The sequence below is a fragment of the Piliocolobus tephrosceles genome, chromosome 10, assembly GCF_002776525.5.
Source record: "Piliocolobus tephrosceles isolate RC106 chromosome 10, ASM277652v3, whole genome shotgun sequence".
NCBI classification, from domain to species: Eukaryota; Metazoa; Chordata; class Mammalia; order Primates; family Cercopithecidae; genus Piliocolobus; species Piliocolobus tephrosceles.
In genome coordinates this window covers 129,332,543-129,358,917 of record NC_045443.1, presented here as the reverse complement: position 1 = coordinate 129,358,917, position 26,375 = coordinate 129,332,543, and the positions used below count along the sequence as shown (strand labels likewise).

General features: G+C 47.0%; 1 protein-coding gene across 6 annotated transcripts in view; it reads right to left on the bottom strand.

The window, feature by feature from the left end:
* SFSWAP (splicing factor SWAP) overlaps positions 1-26,375 on the bottom strand; it is an 87,827-nt gene that overhangs the window by 8,202 nt on the left and 53,250 nt on the right. For 3 of the 6 annotated variants that reach the window (XM_023196777.2, XM_023196779.2, XM_023196782.3), the window contains 4 exons: positions 25,213-25,403; positions 13,893-14,021; positions 13,461-13,726; positions 5,269-5,394 (listed from right to left, as the gene is read on the bottom strand). In XM_023196777.2, the coding sequence (XP_023052545.1) occupies positions 5,269-5,394; positions 13,461-13,726; positions 13,893-14,021; positions 25,213-25,403 (712 nt within the window). Of the gene's footprint in view, positions 1-3,273; positions 4,603-5,268; positions 5,395-13,460; positions 13,727-13,892; positions 14,022-25,212; positions 25,404-26,375 lie in introns of those variants that run through there. The other 3 variants (XM_023196778.2, XM_023196781.2, XM_023196780.3) reach the window with 2 other exon arrangements.

Genomic DNA, 26,375 nt, shown 5'->3' with positions numbered 1-26,375 from the left:
TTTTTTTTTTTTTTTTTTTTGAGACGGAGTCTGGCTCTGTCGCCCAGGCTGGAGTGCAGTGGCCGGATCTCAGCTCCCTGCAAGCTCCGCCTCCCGGGTTCCCGCCATTCTCCTGCCTCAGCCTCCTGAGTAGCTGGGACTACAAGCGCCCGCCACCTCGCCCGGCTAGTTTTTTTTGTATTTTTTTTAGTAGAGACGGGGTTTCACCGTGTTCGCCAGGATGGTCTCGATCTCCTGACCTCGTGATCCGCCCGTCTCGGCCTCCCAAGGTGCTGGGATTACAGGCTTGAGCCACCGCGCCCGGCCTAATTTTTATATTTTTAGTAGACACGGGGTTTTGCCATGTTGGCCAGGCTGGTCAAAGTGCACTCGGCCTCCCAAAGTGCTGGGATTACAGGTGTGAGCCACTGCGCCAGGCCAGGTCTTGCTCTGTAATCCACTCTACAATCATTGCCTTTTGACTAGTCTTTAGTCTTCTTACATATAATGTAATTATTTTACAATGGTTTTAAGCCTACAATCTTTTCTATGTGTCCCATTTGTTCTTTCCCCCACCTGCCCTTTTCTGCTGTTTCATGAATTTAAGAAAGCATCTAGAATCCTACTTTATATCTTCTATTGGCTTTTTAGCTACATTTTTTGTTTTTAGTGGTTGCTCTCGGGAATTAAGTTATGCATCCTTCAGTTAGCAAAGTCTACCTTGAATTAACATTTCATGTATAAAGAAAGATCTTTACTGCAGCAGTAAACTCCCATTCACTCACTCAACAAAGAGCCGTCCATGTGCCTCGTGCAGTGTTAAGTACTAGAAACTCAATGGGAAAAACCTGTAACTAATCATTCATTGTATTTGCTACAATAAGATAACTGGGACATCTTGTTGAAGTGTGCTACTGTAAGATTTGGTCAATATTCTTGTGAAAAGCCCTGGTGTGAACTCCCAGGCTCAAGCGATCCACTCAGTCCTCCAAGTAGCTGCAGCTGTAGGTGCCCGCCATTGTGCCTGGCTGAAAAACACTTCTGTGACGTACTCAAAGTAACTTTCACGAATGTTGTTTTATATATATCCACACAGTACCAAATTTTACTCCTAAAATTTTACTCCTAAAAATTCCTCAATACGTCCACATCTGGTTTTCCAAATATTCACTAAAAGGAACCAGAGGTCCTTGAAGAAATGGCAGATTCCAGGGCTGGAACAGAGAAAACGCCCAGTAAACCTGGAATATCCTGTACCAAAAGCAAGAACACAAAGAACTATGGGAGGTGTCAAAAGAACAGAACTGACTTGAAAGGGTTGCCACTGGCCAAATCGGAGACAATGTCACCATCTAATAGAATAATAATAGCAATGGGATTATCACACAACAAATCAAAAATCAAAACCAAAAATGCTCCTGAGTCCATGGTGAGATTGAAACAAAGGGGCAGGGTCTTCAGCTAATCAACACAGAAGGAAGAATAGCGGGAGAAAGTCACTATTTTGCAGTCAGCAGTGTAAGAGCTGATTCAGGCAGGGGCCACCCTGCCTGATGTGTGCTGAGACAAATGAGGAGAGAGCTGCTGGGAGCAGCAGAGCCGTGCTGCTTCACAGTGTCACCTCCTGGATTCCTCGCTGGTGGGGAGACGAAGGGGCAGATGCAGCCTTAATCAGTGATCAAACTCAGCATCATGAATGATGGGACGGACGAGTGGACACTCCTGTGTCTCCTGATCGGTAGTGCAATGGGAAGCTAGGCAATGTCGCCTGTGCAGCCAAAACACTCGCCCTGAACCCAGCCACGGGGCACAGCAAGACGAAGCCCGATTGTGGGACCATCTATAGAAGAGCTGGCCTGGCATTGTCAGGAATGTGAAGGTCACGAAATACACACACGAACAAAGGAGGGAGGGATGGGAGTGGATGGGATGGGTGCAATGGGAAGGGGTGAGAGAGAAAGCAAATGTGGCAAAATGTCAGCTCTTGAGGAACTGAGCTACAGATTTTATGCATATGGGTGTTTATCGTACAACTGTTTTTGAAAGAGACGGTTTCACTCTGTTGGTCAGGTAGGGGGTGCAGTGGCTATTCACAGGCACGATCACAGTGCATACTATAGCCTCCAACTCCTGAGCTCAAGTGATCCTCCTATCTTGGCCTTGAAGTGCTGGGATTATAGGTGTGAGCTACTGAGCCCGGCCCCATTGTACTATTTTATTTTATTTTATTTTTTTTATTTTTTATTTTTTTTGAGACGGAGTCTCGCTCTGTCGCCCAGACTGGAGTGCAGTGGCGCGATCTCGGCTCACTGCAAGCTCCGCCTCCTGGGTTTACGCCATTCTCCTGCCTCAGCCTCCCGAGTAGCTGAGACTACAGGCGCCCGCCATCTCGCCCGGCTAGTTTTTTGTATTTTTTAGTAGAGACGGGTTTCACCGTGTTAGCCAGGATGGTCTCGATCTCCTGACCTCGTGATCCGCCCGTCTCGGCCTCCCAAAGTGCTGGGATTACAGGCTTGAGCCACCGCGCCCGGCCTGTACTATTTTAAACACTTTCCTGTAAGTTAAAAACATTTTCAAAGAAGTCAGTGAAAGAATCAGGCTATCATCAGTTTACAGAAATGACCCATCAGGGCCGGGCACAGTGGTTTATGCCAGCACTTTGGGAGGCTGAGGCAGGCAGATTGCTTGAGCTCAGGATTTTGAGACCATCCTGGGCAACATGGCAAAACCTTGTCTCTACCAAAAATACAAAAAATTAGCTGGGCATGGTTCCATGTGCCTGTAGTTCCAGCTACACAGGAGGCTGAGGTGGGAGGATCAGTTGAACCCAGGAGGTTGAGGCCGCAGTGAGCTGAGATCATGCCACTGCACTCTAGCCTGGGCAATCTCCAGCCTGGGCAATCTCCAGCCTGGGCAATGGCAGTGAGACCCTATCTCAAATAAAAAGAAAAAAATTCAAATCTGGATAGTGGGCATGTCCCCGGGTCTGGTCTGGTGCTGTCCCAGCATTAAAGTGACAGCAACTCGGTAGCTGATGATGTGCACGGCACCACGGCAAGGAAGTGGACGCCCACTCTGAGATAGGGACACAGCCTGGCTGTAGCATTCATATGATTGCTAATAGAACACATTCTGTACCAGGCACGGTGGCTCATGCCTGCAATCCCAACACTTCTGAAGGTTGAGGCAGGTTGATCACTTGAGGCCAGGAGCTTGAGAGCAGCCAGCCAGGCATGGTGGTGAGAGCCTGTGGTCCCAGCTACTCAGGAGGCTGAGGTGGGAGGATGGCTTGAGCCCAGGAAGCAGAAGCTGTGATTACACCACTGCACTCCAGCCTGGAGAACAGAGTGAAACCCTGTCTCAAAAAATAAAACACCCCCCAAAGAAAACAAAACCAAATCCATATTCTGGATTTATAGACTAACTGGGGGCTTATAATTAAGACTACAAAACTGACCAGTAATTACCCACGTATTCACCTCTATTGAGTTCCTAGTGAATCACAGTTTAACACTCCACAGAGTTAGGTTTGCAGGTTTAATTCCGTCTATCTGGGCAGGGCAGCTCAGGGCTCAGCTCTGCACTGAGTCTAACCCTTTGCTTCTCTTGTGTGACCTGTTAGCGCTCGGTGAGAATGTGAGCAGCTCACGCGAGTCAGGCGTCTGAGTGTGCTGGCTGGCCGTCAGGACGCTGCTACTTACAGATACGATCACTACTTGCTCCCACAAGATCTCTCTTAAAGCAAAGGTTAATGTGAAAGGCCTCTTCTGTTGAGACAGAAGGAATTAATTTCTAACCATGCCCTTCACATATACCAAAGGTGATGGTGAATTTCTGACGTGAAATTACTTGTTTAAGGGATGGATTCTAACATTTTAATTTTCATCAGATTGTATGAGAGTAGACATGAATGCTCAGTGTAGGATTACTAAGGAACAAAATGTAATTTATAAACAGAGCCAGTTGTACATGAAACATTTGCTAGTATCTATCTGCTTTACAGTTCTTTTGCTAATTTTTCTGTTTTAAGAAAAAATCGTATCTTGTCAACGGAGGGAACTGTGGTACTAGGCCAACTGCAGCAGCATTTTCTTGCCCAGGGTGCTGTGGGGAGGACCTGCTGCAGCTCTCTGCCTAGTGTGTGCCTTGTGGCTGGGCAGTGTGGGTGATGGCTGGGGCCATCTGTCCCAGGAGCAGGAGGGTCCCCGTGTGTCAGTGATCCTGGCAATGGAAGGCTCGTCCTCTGGAAGGCTCTGGGACCCTGAGTGTCTTGACCCCCGTGCACTTAGCAGAACCGTGTTCAGAAACTCAAGGCTACGACGTGCAACGCTCCATCCTTCTGTGTGTGGCTCCAGACGCAGACACAGTCCACCCACACAGCCAGGAAGCTGCACGAACTCCACGTGGGGACACAAAACAAGCTCCTTGTGCTTGGAAAGAGTGGAAATGCAGGGCTGGCCCATGCAAGGCACTGGGTGGTGACATCAGTGGGTGAGAACCAGAGGAGGTGCTCGTGAGATGGCACCCTCACGGTCGAGAGGGTAGTCACTGGCGGCACCAATGGCGGTGGCCGTCCACAGCTACCGGAAGCCGGGGCGAGAGGACAGATGGTGGATGTATTTCCTGAAGTGAAAGGTGGAACCTCTACTGAGTGCCAGGCACTGAGAGGTGAGCCCGTGGCACCCTGGGCTGTCAGAGGCCCTGCCAGGTACCACGGCTGGGGCTTCTGCTTGATAAACATGAATGCCAACCTCCCTCCATCTCCTGCTCCAACCAAGACAGGTTCTCCTTAGTGGTCAAGAGGTAAGGGATGGATGCTCCTTGCCCTCTAGGCCCCAACAGGACTCTGTGGCCTCTCCTGGGAGCTCCAGCCTGGGCCGTGGTCACAGTCACACAGCACCCAGGCAACTACGGTGACTGTCCTTGAGACCAGGAGGCTTTGGGACCGGAAGCTTGCATTTTCCTTATGTTTGTGCCTTCCTGTCCTCTCCACCAGCAGGTAGAGGGGCAGCAGCTGCATGTGGACCCAGTCAAGGTACCAGCACAGTGGAAAGCTGGACACGAGGCCAGGCCGTGCAGAGCCCCGGGGGGTAAGTGAGCCCCGCCCACCAGACACAGGAGCTCAGTGTGATCAAGTGTCAGCAGGGACGGCCACGCCACGGGGAGGGACTCAGCACCTCCCTCTGGTCACCCACAGCTCTGCTCACAGACACCCGACCTTCAGACGCCCTTTCCGCCCAGGTAAACCTGGCCCGCATCTGGCACCTGTGCGCACACCCAGTGGCCTACCTGGAGCGGGTCCGCTTCCTGCTGGCCCCAGGGCTGCTGCTCACGCGGTAGGCAGTGGGCACACTCCTCTCTTCTCTCCGTCTCTCAGGGGAGTGGGCTCTCCTCCGAGGGGACCGGGAGCGGGACCTGGACAGAGGAGGAGGCAGCGTTCAGTTCTGCGGCCTGGCTGGCGGGACGTGTCATGCTTCCGACTGCCTTGGCAGAGATCAGGCCCTGTCTGCAGAGGCTGCTCCTCAGGATGGTGCCTGTGTACACCCTGAGGCTTCAGAGAACCCCTGCCAAGCTCCACTCCTCTACCGACAACGAACTGAAACCTCGAATCCCATCTCAGAGGCAGAGAAGGTCTCTCTCCCGTTCCACACACTTATCACACCAAGGATAAACTTTTAACCAATATACAACTGGCGTGGAGGCTGGAGCTGCTTCAAATGGTCAGTGGCAACCAATTCCTCACAAGCCACGGTCTGAGTATGCAATCTACGACCACCTCAGGCTGCCGCTTTCTCTTCCTTCCTCCTGCCTGTGACCATTTTATCTCCCTATACATTGCAGCTCACTGACGTTTCCACCAGCATGAGGTAAGAAAAGGCAAATCAGACTCTAGCGACTCAGGTCTACCTGTCTGAACACCGGCAAGAAGAAACTCAACGGTAACGATGCTAGAGGCCTACCTGGAAATTTCTCCTGTTCACACTAATCTTACAGCCTCTCGGCACCAGACACTCAGGAACAGGCTGTGGGGCACTGGCGCGAAGCCTGAAACTTTCGATCCAATTCGGAAATGCCAGTCTTACGACAGTTTCGGCTAACTCAAGTTTATGAGATTTCACAGATGCAAAGCCACCCATGAACACTGACTCCTCCTCCTCCTCATGTGCCTGGAAAGGACTCATTCCTCTCCTGTGGTGACACAACGCACACACGGCCACGAGGACCGAGACCCGCACCCCTCCGGGGTGATGCTCCTTAGTGGAGGCCCCGTAGCGATGAGTTGGGACCTTCGTTTTAGTTCTTTGTTCATTCAGGAAAGCTACTATTTTGGGAAGACCTGCAATGAGCACAAAACTGAAAAAAAAAAAAACTCCATTTATTTCCATTTTGTTTCCATGACAACTCATGCAAAACAATACAAAGAAGAGTGGTCTGATTTTGTCATTTGAAGTTCTACATTGAATCATTTTCATGACAATAAACCGTACACGTCACAGGCTATACTTCTGCAGATCAGCTTGGGACCACTCAGCCCCTGGCATCCTGGAGAGCCAGGAGTGGCTATCCTTTAACTGACAGAATGGTTTTGATTTTTTTCCCAGACCTTTCCTAAGATTTACAGAACAGATGATAAAGGCGAGGTTAGTTAGACACCTTGACATTTTACCAGGTTTTCCCTCAAAAGAACTCGCGGAGTCAAATCTGCTGGTGGCTGAGGCTGCCTGTTAACTTCCTGGCTGGGCTGCCGCTGTCACCGACACGCTGCTCTGACAGGGCTCTGCGTGCAGCATCCCTGGGGAGGCTGAGGCTCTGGGACACGGAGGCACACACTTCACATTCAGAATAAAAGATGCTGGGCTGGGCGCTACCAGAACTCTGAAAAAACCTCTGCTTATTCAAAGCTATAGTGGCTAGGGAATGCTTACACGTAGAATTCTACAATAAACTCAATAATCAGGAAAAATAAGTTAGTTCGTAAGGCCTGCAAATTCATAAGTTTGAAATACAATACCATTTTGTAGTGGCTATTAGTAATCGACTTCTTTAAAGGGAAGTGGCTGTTACCAGTAGATTTTCAAGTTATCGGGGAAAACGCCCATCTCAGAACGAGGGGGTTACAACATACCATTAGACAATGCTCTAAGTTTGACTTTAGCTAAAGAAGCTTTAATGCTTTTTATTCTGCTAATTAGGCTTCTCACATTGATACCACAACATAGTGCAAGAAACAGGAATTCCATTTTATAAGCAAATTATCCATATAATGTGACCAGAGGCCTTCTTAAAGATGAAATGGTCTGAATTAAACACTTTCAAGCATAACGTGACTCAGTTTTTTTTTTTTTTTCTTAAAAAAGCATAATGGTTTGCTTTCAAATAGAAACATAATGAGACTTTTTTCAATGATAAAACTCCAGAAATTTTATCTGAATGAGAGTGGTCATATTTATAAGTAGCCTCTTTTCTCCAACATGTAACCATTTCATCTACTCCACTTCCTCCATTCGCGTCCTTACCCACGGCATTTCAGTCACGGAATAATCTGTGCAGATGACTTAGCAGCAAGGGTCTGGCTCTGCCACAGCTGGAACTTCCAGCAGCTCCTGGAATAATCTCTGCAGATGACTCAGCAGCAAGGTCTGGGCTCTACCAGCAGCTCCCGGGGCTTAATTTTCCTCAAGTTGAAACTGGATCTGATTTCACATGCAATTCCTCCTCGTGTCCCCAGCCCAGTGACAGCCGCTGCAGCTCCCCTCCTTCCTGGACTGCGCAGTGCAGACACCCTCTGGTCTTATCTGTGTCTGGCTATGATTCACTTTGATTCACTTTGCAAGTGATGGGAAAACAGTCCTCACCTCAGCATGATCAACACTACCACTCGCCAAACTGCAAGCATCTGGTTTCCTCCTTTAAGGAGCAGGATTAGGAGATGAGTCATCGTGTTGACTGATTTGCCATGCAGTTTATCGTGGGTAAAAAGGGCAATGAGGAGCCACAACTTTCAACCTAAAGTGGAAACCCAATGTCGCCTGAGTCCCTTCTGAATGCTAAACAAGACTCCTAAGAAAAGTCTTCCAAATCCATCCCCAGTCTCCTTCACCAACCCCAAGTATTTAGGGAGCTAATTTCTACAAAGAAATATATATATATATATATATATATATATATATTATATATATTTTTTGAGACAGAGTCTCGTTCTGTCACCCAGGCTGGAGTGCAGTGGCGCAATCTCGGCTCACTATAAGCTCCACCTCCCGGGTTCATGCCATTCTCCTGCCTCAGCCTCCTGAGTAGCTGGGACTACAGGTACACGCTGCCACACCTGGCTAATTTTTCGTATTTTTAGTAGAGGCAGGGTTTCACAGTGTTCGCCAGGATGGTCTCGATCTCTTGACCTTGTGATCTGCTCGCCTCGGCCTCCCAAAGTGCTGGGATTGCAGGCGTTAGCCACCGCACCCAGCCAGAAATATATTTTTATCATATAGGTCTCTACACTAGAAGATATCTTCAAATGATAACATGCAGAGATCTATCTAGAACTCCCAGAAGCCCAGGCTAACTCTGAAGTGTATTCAGATAAGTAAATGAACACAAGAGACCATCTTAGCAAAAGTTTTAAAAATAAACCTAGTTTCAAGCTGATACTTATTAAAATTTAATTTTAGGTTGTAAATGAACTGCAGGAGTACCTCTTCATTCCATTAAGATAGAGAACCAGATACGATATCAAAATATAAATGAAAACAGAAAACAAGACAACAAAAGTATTTTAATCTTTTTTTAAGACGGAGTCTTGCTCTGTTGCCCATGCTGGAGTGCAATGACACGATCTTGGCTCACTGCAACCTCCACCTCCTGGGTTCAAGAGATTCTCCTGCCTCAGCCTCCCGAGTAGCTGGGATTACAGGCGCCCACCACCACACCTGGTTTTTTGTATTTTTAGTAGTGGTGGGCTTTTACCATGTTGGCCAGGGGGTCTTAAACTCTTGACCTCAGGTGATCCACCTGCATCGGCCTCCCACAGAGATGCGATTATAGGCGTGAGTCACTGTGCCAACCTCAGTGTTGATATAAAAGACACTAAATACTACCTGGTCATAACTAGTATACTTTTTGAGAAGTAACATAGTGATTTCCCAAAACTAAAGATTTTTACATGACTAATTTGCCTTTGGAGATCCAAAGTCACCTATAACTTAGACATACTAAATAAATAGGACTTCAACCACAGGAACAGTATAGCCATTAAATAAATATTCATTGTGCTGTAAGAAGGCTTTCTAATCTTAACTTTCTGTATTTTACATAGAACTTTAGTAATTTAATATATACAAAAAATATATTCCATATAGCATCCTACCACAATTAGAAATATTAACAACTGTGGTATTCTACTGTGGGCTGGCAGCAGTCATTAAAAATGATCAATTAGGTCTGTTCAGGCCCAGGTGACAAGTCTGATCCATTCTGAGTGGAGGCTGTGTTTGTTAACAGTTTATTCTATCTGACAACAGCAGCATTAACACTTTCAATACTTTGGTTAAAATTTAGTTATCTTTTATACTCCAATAATTCATATGACTGAGGAGACCACCACCCCTCCCATTTCTAACTTGCATTTTTAAGGCCACTTGGATCCCTGGAAATGATTATTGCTGGCAGAGCTTGGATGGAGGACGCAGGTTTGCAGCCAGTTTAGAAAAATGCAATCCTACTCAAAAAAACACACACTCCCTATTCCCAGAAGAACTGAGGCAGAATTCCATAAGAAAAGGTTATGGTGAGAAACCATCAGCTGCTTCTTCTTCTTCTTTTGTCATAGAGAACATGTCGATCAGGCTAGATTCAAACTCCTGGGCTCAAGGGATCCTCCTGCCTCTGCCTCCCAAGCATCTGGGGCTTGACTAGCTTGTTTAACTCATGTCCTCGGACTCCAGAACCCACGGCACTGCTGGTCTCTGCACCCAGCCATGCCCTTGGCCCTGTGGAGGGGAACAACTGCCAGGGGCCAGCACCCACGGTAGAACTTGCTCAACAATCCAACATCTGGAAGGTTTTGTTTTATAATACTCTTATTTTCATTTTATAATAAACTTGCACTTTGCCTTCATATTTTGTCTCAGTTGCAAAATCGAATGCTTTTTAATCAGTTATTTAACTAAAATTAACTAAAAGTATGTAGATACTACCTCCTCAGCCATGGAGATTAATTAAAAATTTGGGTGTTCTGAAAACACTTTGCTCTGTTGACACTGTAAACTATTTTAAATGTAGGTCGAATTAAAATTGGTAGCCTACCATCACAGTAGAAACCACACTCAGGTAATTTTTACCTTAATTTTTTCTTTTAACTGAAAGTTACAAACAAATGAGTAGGGTTTGGTTTCTTGGACTTGTCAGCAATGAATACATAAAAATAATATAAAGATATATTTTTATATAAAGTAATATGCAACTAAAGCTATTCTAAAGTAAATTATTCAAGAATATGTAACTCTAAATCTATTCTAAAACAAATCACTCAAGTAATATGTAAAATGACCTTTTCTCCTATAGTCGAGTGACCAAAAAGGATACACAGCCTAGAAACCTGAAATTCCAAGTGTGAGGTGGGAAGAGCTGGCGGCCACGGCATCATCTGTCCTTGGAAGTGAATGGTAGGAGCCCCGGAAATATCAGATGCCGCATCGCTGTGTTTGCAAAAACTCCCCACATGAAAGCTGAGCTAATTTCTTACACTAAAGAAACACTGTGAACAGCTCTTACAATGATCGGTCCCCAAGGCTTGGGATTTAGGAAGGAATTATGCTTTCTTTTGAGCCTGTAGAAAAGGAAAACTGGGAAGAATTTTACTGAATATGGTTACTAGGAGGGCTTGTTTATGCCTGTCTTCAGCTATATAATGTCATAAGAACCATTTTCAAGTGGGAAATTTTTTATTTTAATCTTCACTTAATTGCATTTAGAGGCAGGGTCTTGCTCTGTCATCCAGGCTGGAGTGCAGTGGTGTGATCGTAGCTCACTGCAGCCTCAAACTCCTGAGCTCAGTGCAAGCAATCCCCCCACATCAGACTCTACGCTTGAGCTCAGGAGTTTGAAGCATGCACTGCCACGCCTGCCTAATTTTAAAAAATATTTTGTATACTCGGGAGGCTGAGGCAGGAGAATGGCTTAAACCCGGGAGGAGGAGCTTGCAGTGAGCTGAGATCTGGCCAAAAAAATTTTGTAGAGATAGGTCTTCACTATGTTGCCAAAGCTTGTCTCGAACTCCAGGCCTCAGAGTAATCCTCTCATCTCGGCTTCCTAAAGCACTGGAATTATAGGTGTGAGCCATTGTGCCTAGCCTCAAATGAGAAATTTTTAAAAAGCTTTAATATATAAGCTCCTGGGAGCCTTCAGAAATTGAAGATATGTTAGCAAAACTGTTCATTTGATTAGAAAATAGCAAGGTTTCTTTTTTGTGTGTGTAAGGGTATGAAGTGATGAAACATTTAAACCACTCGCAAAAATGCAGAGTGAAAGATCAAACTGATTTGTCATAGAGTCAAATCCAATTTCACTGCAGAGAAGTCAGTGTAAATGCCTGTCAAACTTTAAGTGTTGGCTGGGGTAAAAATAAGGAAAGCAGGCTGGGCGTGGTGGCTTACGTCTGCAACCCCAGCACTGTGGGAGGCCGAGATGGATGGATCACCTGAAGTCAGGAGAGAGAGACCAGCCTGGACAACATGGTAAAACCCCATCTCTACTAAAAAAACAAAATTAGCCGGGCGTGGTGGCGCACACCTGTAATCCCAGCTACTTGTGAGGCTGAGGCAGGAGAATCGCTTGAACCCTGGGAGGCAGAGGTTGCAGTGAGCTGAGATCGCGCCATTGCAGACCAGCCTGGGAAACAAGAGCAAAAACTCCATCTCTAAATAAACAAACAAACAAACAAATAAATAAAGCATATTGTTTTTAGGATATATTCAGAGACGCAAATGTGTAAAATTATACTTAAAAAGCCCATAGAGCGCCCAAGGCATCTGTATTTTTCCCATGGAAACGTTAAGAGCTAACAGCAATTCCAGAAGAAAAACTAGACCAGCACAGTCAGTGCCGCGCTACAGAAACCGAGAGAGTCAGTGCTCAGCAACAACCCGAGGTGTAACGGGGCCCCCAGCCTCCCATAGGCTGGCCACTGTTTTGTTTTTAAAAAATGGTTTTCACCAAGATGTAAATTCTGTGACTCTTAAATGTTTTTACATTTTTAATTTCTGCTTCCAGAAATGTTAACCTGCTTTCTGAAAAACTGGCTCCTCACCAGGAAGGCCTTTGGTTTAATAGTGACTTCCGGAAGGAGGCTGGAGAGGAAACGGTCTGCACCCGCGCCGCCCTCTTCACACACCCGCCCCGCCCTCTTCACACACCCGCGCCGCCCTCTTCACACACAGTCACCCGCACCGCCCTCTTCACACACACGCACCTGCGCCGCCCTCTTCACACACAGTCACCCGCGCCGCCCTCTTCACACACAGTCACCCGCACCGCCCTCTTCACACACACGCACCTGCGCCGCCCTCTTCACACACAGTCACCCGCGCCGCCCTCTTCACACACATCTGCCGGCCCTCTTCACACATACCCACCGGCCCTCTTCGCACACGCTCACCCGCGCCGCCCCCTTCACGCCCACTCTGCACACATGCTCACCGGTGCCACATGAAGTTTGTGCAGAGTGTGGCACCGGTGATGTATGTGCAGAGCAGGGAATCCAAACCAGTGTCAAAGAGTTCTCCTGTCTTGCAACTTGACACATTTGAGAGAAATTAGCATGGGAAACTTCACTTACACAAATAAAACAAAAGACCCCCCAGCACACCACCCCGTGAATCTTTCACACAATCAGCATACCACCCTGTGAATCAAGGTCCTGGTAGGCTTACTTCCAGGACCCATCAGAATTTAAACAAACCAATTTTTAAAAACCTGGCAGTAGTTAAGTATAGGCCTGCGCAGTGGTTCAGGCCCGTAATCCCAGCACTCTGGGAGGCCAAGACCGGTGGGTAACCTGAGGTCAGGAGTTTAAGACCAGCCTGGCCAACATGGTGAAACCCCGTCTCTACTAAAAATACAAAAATTAGCCTGGCGTAGTGGTGGACGCCTGTAATACCAGCTACTCAGGAGGCTGAGGCAAGAGAATCACTTGAACCCAGGAGGCGGAGGTTGCAGTGAGCTGAGATCACACCACTGCACTCCAGCCTGGGCGACAAGAACAAAACTCTGTCTCAAAAAACAAACAAACACAAGTTAAGTACAAAATAAACAAAAAACCGAAAAAGATCTTATTTGGACCTGCAGGGCACACAAGCACATGCATACACACGTCTGCTCAATGAGAGTGGCACTGATTTTAAACTTTCTACCTAGCTCTACTGGGTATCCTGTGAAGGACACGGGGGTCACGAAGGCACCAGAGGTGCTGCCCCCTGCACACCCACCTCGACCGCCGCACTGTCCGATAGGCACTGGGAAGAGAATGCTTTGCTTTTGAGTGTGATCTAGACCTGGACTTGGATGACGAATGGTACTTGGGAGAACGCGATCTTGTTCGAGATCTTTTTTTGTGCTTTTTCTTTTTCTTTTCTTTCTCTTCTTCTCTCGGTGGATCTTTGCTTTTGCTCGAAGGCCTATCGGGTGGTTTAACTTCTAAAGTAGGCAGAGATCTGCCTCCAGTCAGTAGAGGGCAGGGCGTAGTGTTGGATTCCTAAGAATAAAAGGAAAATCTGGGTGTTAAAGGGGAAAACGAACACTGAAGATGTATATTTATAAAATTTCAACTGTGGGCCCCTCACACCAACACACACAGCAACCATCCCTTACAAAGACCCGTCTCCCCTGCAGCTATCCAGAGTGACCTCCTTTTCACCTACCAGGATGCAAAGGGAGAAAGGGAACCCCCTCTGGTTTCCGGGCCTTTCCACAGGCAGCACTCCCTTCCCAGCCCCCAGGCTGTGGACAGCAGGAGCCAATAAGAGGAGCACAGTATTAGAGATGCCATGCTGGAAAAAAATACGTTTCTTTTTAATAGTTTTAACTACCAGAGGAGAGATTCCTCAAACCTCCAATATTAGGTTTTTAAATGAATCTCTGCACTACTCTGACAATTTTTAAAGAAGGTCTAGGTTCCCCTTTGATGTTTTAAAACCTCTCCATCTGAGTGTCACATACATGCAGAAGAGCATACGAATCTTCAATGCATCCTGACACATTTCCACCACAGCGCATCAGAACCAGGTCAGGAGACAGCACCCTTCAACAGCGTGGGCCTGCAGCCTGGCCCTCTTCCCCAGAAAGCTCACTCTCTCCTCAATTCACGTTAAGTGAATTTTAAACTACAGCCATTAAACATTTCACACCTTTAGACACAGTGAAAAAATCTGCAATTCATCATTTAGTGCCTCAAAGAAATTCAGGTTAGGTGCTGGGGTGGGACCTAGTCTCCCAGGCTGCCCCCAGCTGCTCCCCAGGGAGAGAGCTCCAGCCCAGCCTGTGGCACAGTGTGCAGGATGGCACAGTGTGTGCAGGATGGCGTCTGGGAAAGGCAAAGTGCTAAGGGGGCTTCCCTTCCTTCTTTCCTCTCCCTAGGTCTGCCATGGCAAGGCCAACTGGCTGAGGGAAAACAAACACTGTAGAAATGATTCTTCTACAGTTATGCTTCTTACTTTGGTTTTGAGATCAAAAGCAATTCAGCGGAGCCCTGGTGGGGCAGGCCCCAATTTAAGATGAGATTCCACTCGAGCTGGCTGCTTTATGATGGCACTGTGATTTCCCAGTCCTCTGTTCAGCCTCCTTGCTGTTTCCGTTTACACCATGCTCTCTAATGCCCCTCCCTGGTTGTGGGCGTGCTGCAGGCAGGAGGGCAGGGAAGAATTCGGGATCTGATGGCCCTCCCATTTGGCTGCTACCAAGTTCACCACTACCAAGTTCATCTTTATGGCTCTGCCTAAATTATCTCCAGGGACACTTTGGTAAAAAAAATCCATTTTACTGTGGGAGAGTTCTTACCAAAAAGGTCTTTCTCATTTGAAATTCTGTAAGGGTAACAATATTTTTCTGGTCTAACTTTGAAATATTTTATTGTTTTTTGGTTTGTTTTGAGGCAGAGTCTTGCTCTGTCACCGGGGTGGAGTGCAGTGGCGTGATCTCAGCTCACCACAACCTCTGCCTCCCGGCCTCAAGTGATTCTTGTGCCCCAGCCTCCTGAGTAGGTGGATTACAGGCATGTGCCATCATGTCCAGCTAATTTTTTTTTTGTTTGTATTTTTAGTAGAGAAAGGGTTTTGCTATTTTGGCCAGGCTGGTCTCATACTCCTGACCTCAAGTGATCTGCACGCCTCAGCCTCCCAAAGTGCTGAGATTACAGGCGTGAACCACCGCACTCAGCTAAAATATTTTATTGTTTACATAACTCTAACACACAAACATCCAATGAGAAACCAAGCTCTATACCCAAGAACACCCACTCCACTCTGGCATTAGTCAGGATTTGCCCATAAGCAATGCTAAATGATCCTTTAAATTAAAAAGACAATAAATAAAAGCCACTAAGCTTTACAACTTCAGAGGCTCAACATCCCAGCTGTGGCCTCTCCCATACACACTGACAGGGCTTCCATTCTGCAAACAGCAAAGAACAAAGGTTTGTGAGCTGAGCACATCCTCTGAGGTGAGCCCTGGGTGGGGCCAGAGAAATCAGCTGAGGCACTAAAAAAATCCCAATATCCATGGACTCTAAACCAGGAGAAAGCAAGCCAGCCCCGGGGATGAAAGACACCACTGGGAACCTCAGCACGGGCACCTGTGAGTGTTTGGGGACGTCAGAGCTGCTGCAGGTCCTTTTAGTAAGGCCCAGGATTTCCCCAGGAAAACAAAGAGAAAGCTGCAGAGGAGAGCCGAGACACACACTCCACCCTCGAGTGAGGCGTCTGTTCTGTGGCGAGAAGGAAGGGAAGCACGTCTTTGCTGTCTTTTTCTGGTGAACTCTCCTCATTTACTCTCTCACAAAATCACTGCACTATTTTGGCGTGTGACTGGTAACACACGGCGTTAAAACAGAGATGGAAAAACCCGGTCCCTGGCAAACGTCTGTGAAAGACAAAACCAAACGGGCGCGAGACGCCATCTGAGGCATAGTCAAGACAAACAGGAGTGCGAGGAGTCAACTCTCCAGCTGAGTTTCTACTCCTATTTTTACTGCCAATGATTTGAACCTCTAAACTTTTTTTTTTTTTTGCCTTTATCCTAACTAATGCCTGTCTTTAATAATACTTGGCCGGGCGCGGTGGCTCAAGCCTGTAATCCCAGCACTTTGGGAGGCCGAGACGGGGGGATCACAAGGTCAGGAGATGGAGACCATCCTGGCTAACGCGGTGAAACCCCGTCTCTACTAAAAAAATACAAAAAACTAGCCGGGCGAGGTGGCGGGCGCCTGTAGTCCCAGCTACTCCTAGCCCAGAACTGGACCAGGGAGGCTGAGGCAGGAGAATGACGTGAACCTGGGAGGCGGAGCTTGCAGTGAGCTGAGATCCGGCCACTGCGCTCCAGCCTGGGCGACAGAGCGAGACTCTGTCTCAAAAAAAAAAAAAAAACTTATCTCACCACTGTGGTTAAAGACTAGGGCTTCATTTTGAGGCGAGGGGACAATCTGAATCAACACTTTCAAATGTCACTTGTAATGAAGCCCAGTTCTATTTATTCCAACAACACGGTCATCCTTCACCACGAAGGTGAAAACTAGAGCTGCTGCGAGCTCTGCCAGGCTGAATTAAGATGGTCTGTGATGCTGATATTGCCGCTTTTTTCAGCTTCAAGTGCTAAAAGTGCACAAGGACTGATGCCAAACACAGCTTCCCAGAAACCACAGCTGCCTTTGAGGTGCAATTTTAATATTCCAGCAAAAATGATCAAAAGCGAAGTCATGTTTGAGTGTAGGGGGGCAGACATACGTTAGTTCGGGTAGAGTCGAGGACAAAGCAAAGAACTTTTGAAAAATGGTCATTTATGAGAGCATTAAAAGCTTCCTGCCTGCCACTTTTGTAACACTGGAAAACAACATTGATTAGTCCCCCTTTATCACAATGAAGTATTTGGCAACAAATTAGCACATGAACTAGCAACTATTATTTCCTACTGTGGCAAAACAAATTGCTCCAAAGCAGACCGACTGTGTATCTGATTGTATTGGAAAATAAAAGAAATCTTATTTGTGAAGGGCGTTACATTAACTATGAAATGGGCCAATCCCACGGACGGATGGCGAACACTAAAGCGCCCTCTCCATCCCTCCACCCAGCCCCACTGCCCTACCGTCTCCTGGCCAGGTGCGTCCTCCCACCCCTGCCCCCGCTCTGCTCCAGCGCCCCCGCCCCGCAGCCACACTCTTTCAGCAGAAATGCAGCTCTCGGGCTCATGCTCACTTATTCTGGCGTCCCAGGTTCTCTACAACTGGCCTCCCATTGTCATACCCGTTCTGCCTGAGAACGTGTCTTCCCGAGTGGGGCCACCTGTCCTTTACCACTTGTGCGTCTTTGGTCCTCGTGGGTCCTCACTATTCTGTAAGCTCCTCAAGGCCTTGCCTGAGCCCCAGGTCCCGGAGCTGCCACTCTCCTCCTGGCTGTGCTGTCCTGATGGAAATGCCCATGTGTGAACAGCAACAGCTCAAATGCTGTCATGGTCACTGGTGAACAAGCAAGCTTCTAATGCATATCCCAAAGTGCCTCAGCACCTAGCACACAGCAGATTCAGCAAACATAGGCGGGTTTCAGTTCCTATTTCCTTGTCAAACTCTTACTGGAATCGTAAACTTGGCAGGATCTGTAACTTGAAGACATCTATGGGCCGGGTGCAGTGGCTCATGCCTGTCATCCTAGCATCTTGAGAGGCCAAGGCAGGAGAACTGCTTGAGGCCAGGAGTTCAAGACCAGTCTGGGCAATATAGCAAAATCCCATCTCTACCAAAAATACAAAAAACATTTAGCTGGGCGTGGTAGCAAGTGCATGTAAGTCCCAGCTACTTTGAAGACTGAGGTAGGAGGACTGCTTCAGGCCGGGAGGTCAAGGCTGCAGCGAGCTGTGATGGTACCACTGCATTCTAGCTTGGGCGACACAGTGAGACTCTCTCAAAAAAGAAAAAGAAAAACATCTGTGGAATCCAGGAAATCATCCTGCAATCTGTTGCTACTATGTAAATGACTGCATGACAAAAGGGGTTCAATGAAGACTTCTGCCTTCTCTTCATCCTGGATTAAGAACACACACTAGGAATGAAGAGAGAACAGATGTGGTATGGACAGAAGGCAGGGAAATACCGGCGAGGGCTTTACACTCAAGCCTGGACCCATGGCCCAAAGTGAGAACTATCCCTATTTTCCCGCCTGAATGTTGCCTTTTGGCCTGTTCTGCCCCCTATCCTGTGCCCATAAGAACTCCAGACTCCAGACTCAGGGGACACACACAGAAGAGAGACGCGTCTGAGCGAAGAGAGGATACGAAGCAGCTGGAAGTCGGAGAGGAGCTTGGCTGAGGATGGCCAGACTCCAGGGGAAAATTATCTCCCTGCTGTAACCCCTTGTCAGCTTCCCTTTCTGCTGAGACCACTTCCACAGCTCAATAAAGTCCTCCACATTCATCATCCTTTAATTTGTTCGTGTGACCTGATTCTTGCTGGACGCTGGACAAGAACTCAGGTACCAAGAGGGCAGGGTGTAAGGGCTGTCACCCTGGTCCTCCAGAGCTGATTAACACTCAACGCTGACTGTAACACACACTTTCTGGGGCTCCAGGGGTCACAGACACCCCCTCCTGGACGGCAAAGCTAAAAGAGCATTGTAATGTGCTTGGAGGATGCTGTGAGGCCAGCGCAGAGCCTGCTCCCCGCTAGAGAGGAGCGTTCCTTTGCTCTGGTTCCTGCACCTGTCCGTTCATGTGGCCCCTCCTGTAAGAGATTGAGTGGTGGCCGAGTAAACGAGCCATCCCCTTTGCGAGTCCTGGGAAGGGGTCGAGGCAACTCTCGTATGCAGGTTTATATGCACTATTTTTGCATATGCTTTTATAAATTTTATACTCCACTTGAAACATTTAGAGTGCTGCCAATATCTTTCCATGCCAATAGGCACACTTTAGGACATCATTTACAACTGTATCTGAATACGTAAAATCACCTCTCCTAACGATCAACGGGACTGAACAGGAACACATACACAGAAAGATCGAGTACAAATGGGAATTCAGCACGTCGTAAAGAAGGCTCTGTGAGTCACTGGGGAAAAGATGTATGACTTAGTGAACGTGTTGCATCTAGCGACATGCTCCTCAAACTGAAATTAATTCCAAGTGTGGCAGGTCAAAAACGTACCAGAGCAAAAAAAGTTTGTGACACTGATGACAAACAGCTAACATGAAGCAGCACAGACAAAGAAAGGGCCCTTCCTGGGCCCAGAAGAAACACAGGCCCAGGCTAAGGGAAAGTCAGTTCAAAAGACAGCAGACAATGCCAAGAAACATCAGCAAAGTGGCCGGGCGTAGTAGCTCAGGCCTGTAATCCCAGCACTTTGAGAAGCTGAGGCGGGCGGATCACGAGGTCAAGAGATCGAGACCATCCTGGCCAACATGGTAAAACCCTGTCTCTACTAAAAATACAAAAACTAGCTGGGCGTGGTGGCACCCGCCTATAGCTCCAGCTACTTGGGAGGCTGAGGCAGGAGAATCACTTGAATCCGGGAGGCAGAGGTTGCAGTGAGCCAACTGAGCCGAGATCGCGCCACTGCACTCCAACCTGGAGACAGAATGAGACTCCGTCTCAAAAAAAAAAAAAAAAAAAAGACATTAGCAAAGTGACTCACTATTACTTATCATTAAATATGTAAGTTAAAGCAGATGCTGCTTTCCCACCGAAAGGCTGATGGTAACCAATGCCGACAGGGGCATGAAGAAACAGTTCTCATACTCCATGGGGGCAAAGAAAACTGCTACAATCCCTTCAGAGGTCAACTGAGCAGTATCTCAAGTTAAAAAGGAATTCCATGGTGAGGATTTCCCCCATGAGTGCACTCACTGGAGTACACAAGACGCAGGACACACAGATGGGGTGATCGGCATTGTTCACACAGACAGACCTGAGATGTGGCTCACATTTCCCACAGCAGGGGAGGGGCACACACAGAGCGGGTGATTTACAGGTAAACTACTTACATTTGGTCAATAAATATCTACCAAGTGCCTGTAACACACCAAACACTACTGTGAGCATTGACGACAGAAGGATCTCTACTGTAAGTGAAAGATGATGTCAGAAAAATACGTAGGGTGTGATCCCGTAACTGTGAGGTTTTACATCTCCACATACATGAATCGAATTGAGTTTTTCCCCTCAAGGATTCACAGGAAACAAAGGGGGGCATACACACGACGGAGCATCATTCAACCGTAAAAAGGAAGGGGGTCCAATGCGGCTGCCGCATGGCTGGACCGGAGGACACCACGCTAGGTGAAGTCAGCCAGGCACAGAAGCACAGACACCGCAGAATCCCGCTCACACGCGGTCCCCAGGAGTCCCGTTCAGAGGCTGAAAGCAGGTGGGTGTCAGGGCTGGGGGAGGGGAGAGCGGGGAGTCACTGTTTAATGGCTCAAGAGTTTTGGTTTTAGAAGATGGACATTCTGGGAATGGATGGGTGGTAACGGTTGCACAGTGTGAATACACTTAATGCCAGCATAAACGGCACAGTTAAAAAAGGTAAAATGGTAACCTTTATGTTAAAAACTCACACTACAGAAGGGAGAGAATTGAGAGGAATTTTAAAAAGTGCCATTTCCACAGGAATTAAAAAAAATACACAAGAAGGAAAGGACCTTTTCTCTTTTATACCTTTCTGTAGCATTTGAACTTTAAAAATCATATGTATACATCAGTTTTATAAAAAGCAACGTAAAGACAGGGAAGTGACTGTCCTTCAGGCACATAAGCTGCACTGTGGCTGTTTTTAGTTAACTTTAAGGTGACAGTAAAATTCCTGCCATGTTACGCCAGGCCTTGTATAAGGGAGTGTCCTCATGCCACCCTGCAGAGTCAGCCCGAGCTAGCCATGGCTCCAACAGACCTGGGGGTGCCATGAGTCTCCTGGTGCTGATGCGCCCTCAGCCACGCTGGCTCCCTCACCCAGGGTGTGCAGTGGCCAAACATGGTTTTGTCTCAAGTCCTCCTGGACTCCGAGAATTTTACAACTACATAGCTGGGTCAAATGTCTCAACATGAGTGAGTAAAGTAGATGCTAGAATACTTAGTAAAGTCAAGGGAAACCTGTCCCAGAAGTTGTTTTAGGCTAAAAATATTTTTGAGTTTGAATTTTATTTATGACAATTGCCAATTTAATTACAAGTATTTTTGTTTCAGAAGCAATTAAAGACATTTATCATCATCTGCTACAACCATTACACTTTTGTTGAAATGGCTTGGTAGCTGTAACCTGCACACACACACACACATACACACACACATATATCCAGGGAGAGCATTCTAGTGATTTAAACACTCGTTTCTATGTTCTATAGATTCAAAAACCAATGCTTGCAAACAGGAGAGGTGAGAGAAATGTACGTATAAAAATAAATAGGACAGATCGAGAACATCTTGGCTAACATGATGCATGATGAAACCTCGTCTCTACTAAAAATACAAAAAAATTAGCCAGGCGTGGTGGCGGGCGCCTGTAGTCCCAGCTACTCGGGAGGCTGAGGCAGGAGAATGGTGTAACCCAGGAGGCAGAGGTTGCAGTGAGCCGAGACTGTACCACTGCACTCCAGCCTGGGTGACAGAGTGAGACTCCGTCTCAAAAAAACAAATAAATAAAATAAAATAAATAAATAGGACAAAGGCCTAAGCTGTAACATATCTTGTGTTTATAAGGAAATAATTCTGGTTGCTGTGATGTGGAACTACAGCAGATTGGGAAAAACTGGGTTAGGATAAATTATAGTTGTGACTGAATTTCACTGGAAATTTTATTACAACATACAGATACAGTCATGTAATATAATTGGTTAAAGTATTCTCACGAATGTCTTTCGATGAACCCCTTTATCCACTGCACAAATGATATCAAAACATGATAACCCATACGCCACTGTAACAGGTCCCTTACTTTCTTAAATTCCCTTCCCTTCTTGCCACATGCATATTTTCATGGCTGTAACCACAGAAGTGGATGTATTTTATACTGTGCTTCTCTTGCTTATCACATCAGAAGCATTTTCTGTGTGGCTACAAGCGTCCTCATGATCATTTTTGTTGTTGTATATTTCATCCCCTTATTGCTGCAGAATATCTTCTTTTTTTTTTTGAGACAAAGTCTTGCTCTGTCACCAGGCTGGAGCACAGTGGTGTGATCTCAGCTCACTGCAACCTCCATCTCCCGGGTTCAAGCGATTCCCCTGCCTCAGTATCTGGAGTGGCTGGGACTACAGGCGGGCAACACCATGCCTGGCTAATTTTTTGTATTTTAGTAGGGACGGACTTTTAACATGTAGGACAGGATGGTCTCAATCTCCTGACCTTGTGATTCACCTGCCTTGGCCTCCCAAAGTGCTGGGATTACAGGTGTGAGCCACCATGCCTGGCCATCCTTTTTTTTTCGCTCTGTCGCCCAGGGTGGAGTACAGTGGCGTGATCATGGCTCGCTGCAACCTCTGCCTGCCAGGTTCAAGAGATTCTCCTGCCTCAGCTCCCGAGTAGCCGGGGTTACAGCCATGCGCCACTATGCCCAGCTAATTTTTTGTATTTTTAGTAGAGACGAGGTTTCACCATGTTGGCCAGGCTAATCTCGAACTGCTGGCCTCAGGCGATCCACCTGCCTTGGCCTCTCAAAGTGCTGGGATTACAGGTGTGAATCACCACGCCCAGCCAAGAAATCCTATTAAAGCTAAGGAATGACCACAGATCCTTTTGCCATAACTGGCTGAAGTGAGGAGCCAGGAGGCAGCCCCGACTCTGAAGAGCTGTGGAAAGGCTGTGAGATGGTGTCCTGTGGGGCTGCTGGGGGTTCCCATCTTCCCTGAAAATGTTCATTTCTGGGACTGGCAAGTCGAACAGCTCAGAAGACTGGGCACCACCGACCTGTGGAGCTGAGGCTACAGTGGGTGGCCCGAGCACTCAGGAATCAGGGGCAGGAGCCCACCCTGTGGCACTCGGGGACTCGACAGGGTCTCACACAGACTCATCTTCTCTGCTCCTCTTATCTAACTCTCCCCTCCCTGCTCATCATATTATTTCTGAGGCCTCCTGCCAGATGTGAGGGGATTTCAGACTGACTCCCAAAACAGGAAAGCTGATTCAGCCTTCCGCATCATTTCAAAAGTCTGAGCCCAGAATGTTGTTTCCACAGAAAAACAAGCGGAGTGACTTCAGGCAGAGAATCAGTTTTGAATAATGGTCCTGGACTCTTAGAAATGTCAGCATAATTAAAGTGAAAGGCTCATTCTATACTATGGGAAAAAAAGAGCTACAAAAGCCATGTGGGGCCACTTGGATCAATGTGACTGCGGCCTGCAGAGGAAGTGATGTGCCATCAGCGGGCACTCTGCGTGCGGCACTGTTTCCCAGGAGAAGCCCCTTCATGGGTATTCAGGGTACAGCGGTCACTACGTCTGCAAACGACTCTCAGAGAGGGCGGGCACGCGTGGGTCAACGTGCCCACATACAGATGAGTGAGCATGCGCATGCAATAGCCTGGGCACTGGGGGCATCTTACCATTCTTTCCAATTTTTTGAAGGTTTGAAAACTTTTCAAAAAGTAAAATTCCCAGAGCTACTACCTTTTTTATTCTTTCCAACTTTTATTTATTTCATCACCCAGGCAGTGAGCACAGTAGCTAACAGGGAGGTTTTTCATCTTCACCTCCCTCGCTCCCTCCGTCCCTCCCCACTCAATGAGGCCCTCGTGTCTGCTGTCCTCTTCTCTGTGTCCATGTGCCCTCAATGTTTAGCTACCACTTATAAGCGAGGACATGTGGTATTTGATTTTCTGTTCCTGTGTTCATTCATTTTTTTTTAGGAGAGAGATTAGGTTGAGAAAGATTTTATAAAAAGATTTTTTAAGTGCTCTCGAAATAACATAAAACCACAACTTTTTAGCTACTGTCTAATTGTAGATCTAAACCCATTCTAATATTATAGTTCAAATGTTAAGTCAGCTTTTAATTCATCTACAATTATAGGACTAATTACTAAAATGCCCAGTTTTGTCATAGTTTATTGACACAAAGACAATACTCCTTTAATCCTCAAAGGATGTGTCCTACTCTATTAATTTTTCTTACTTTAAAAGAGTTATGTCTCCAGAATGCTCCTAAACTCCCCAAAGAATTTCTGGATATTCTTGTAGTTTAAATACAAAATGAAATTCAGAGACAGAACTGCTATAAAAAATCTAAAATTAAACTTAAAAGATTCTAAATTGATGTGACTAAAAAAAAAAAAAGCAGCATTTTTGCTGAATATGATTGATTATTGTACTGCTGCTGCTGAAGGCATCAGTGTTTCCTGAAGGCCTCTGGTCTCAGACACCCATGTGAGCAATCCCCCTGGCACAGGAGCCAGTGTCCACTGAAGGCCTCTGTTCTGAGCACCTTCCCTTGGCACAGGAGACTTGTAAGGCAGCCATGTGATGACCCCCACGTAAGGCCATATCCCTGCTCACCCCACTGAGGAAGGAGCCAGGTACTCCCGGAGTCTGTTCTCTTAACTCCCTCTTCCTTTTTCTCTTTAATTAAAGTGCTGACATTGATACAGACTGTGGCAAAAGGATTTCTGCCCTGAGTGTGAGCTCAGTACTGGTGTTGCCGCAGAGGCGGGGCTCCAGGAAAGTGTGTCCACCACATTTCCCCAGCAGGACCCATGGGAGTGACTCCCCAGGCCCTCCTGCCTGCCCCATAAGGGCAGCTGTGAAGCAGACTCCCCCGAAATCGCAGGCAGTATTTGCTGTTTATGTGAACGTGCACTTACGGGGGAAACTCTTGTCAAATTCTTAGATTCACAGCTATAAAGCAAAAGCCAGCCAACCCACGCAGGAAGGAAGAGCTGGGGGCTCACATCCCTCACTCAGGCCAGAGACCAGGGGAGCTGGAGGGAGACACATCCTCCCTGCTTCTACGAATACCACGCAGCCCTGCAAATACCAGTGTGGGATTTCTTTACTATACCTCAACACTGAAAGGATTCTCCTCAATTTTCCCAGCTTCTGCTTCCGGCAGAGGATTTTTGAGGGTCTGTAAAAATAATGCCGCTTTCCTTTTACGTTCTGCTTGAAGCTGTTTCTCTTTTGACTCCTTAGACGCCTGGGCCAGCTTTTCCCGGGCAGCAGCTGCGAGGCGATCTTCCAGCTTTTGCTTTGCTTAAGGAATAAACAAAGAAAAAAGAGAAGTTTAGAGCAAGCAGTATTTTATCTGATCTTCATTTTCACAGGCTGCAAAAGCGTCATACGATGCAGTCAGTTAAAGTTTCTGAATAGGTACATACATCGGACAAATCAAATTTTGAAAGAATTAGTTTATAACGTGCCTTTTTCTGGATATTTTACTTTTAGAGTTAGAAGGCTGATGAGAGACACTCTATACTAACGAAAGCTGGAATAATGAAAACCTCAGAATGGCTCTCAAAATATATCCAAAATATTCACACCAGGCAATGAATACTCTATGAGAAGTGTTTTATTCCAAATGGTCCGACAGTTGGTTAGTTTACACACAGGAAGTACAGATTCAGATGTACAGGCATGAGTACAAGTTTGCTTAGGGAGAACACCACAGCACAATGGAAGTTCTTGATGGTGGATTGTGGTTGAAAAATGGCCTCTTTTTTTTTTTTTGGAGACAGAGTTTTGCTCTTGCTGCCCAGGCTGGAGCGCAATGGCGCGATCTCGGCTCATTGCAACCTCTGCCTCCTGGGTTCAAGCGATTCTCCTGCCTCAGCCTCCCAAGTAGCTGGGATTATAGGCGTGCGCCACCACGCCTGGCTAATTTTGTGTTTTTAGTAGAGACGGGGTCTCACCATGTTGGCCAGGCTGGTCTCTTAACTCCTGACCTCAGGTGATCCACCTGCCTCAGCCTCCCAAAGTGCTGGGATGACAGGCAGGAGCCACCACGCCCGGCCTGAAAATTGGCCTCTTTTAAATGTTGCTTGATCTGAATGTGTGTATACAGGAAAAGCAATTTAAGAAAATCAGTTAGAATAGATAACAACCACAATGCAGCAACCATTATTTGACTGCTTTAATGCAGAATAGAATTTATTTTGGAGTCAGGATGGGAAGACTATATGCTGTCCCCATGCTGCCAGCAGTGTTGGGGTGAGTGTGGTGGCCACG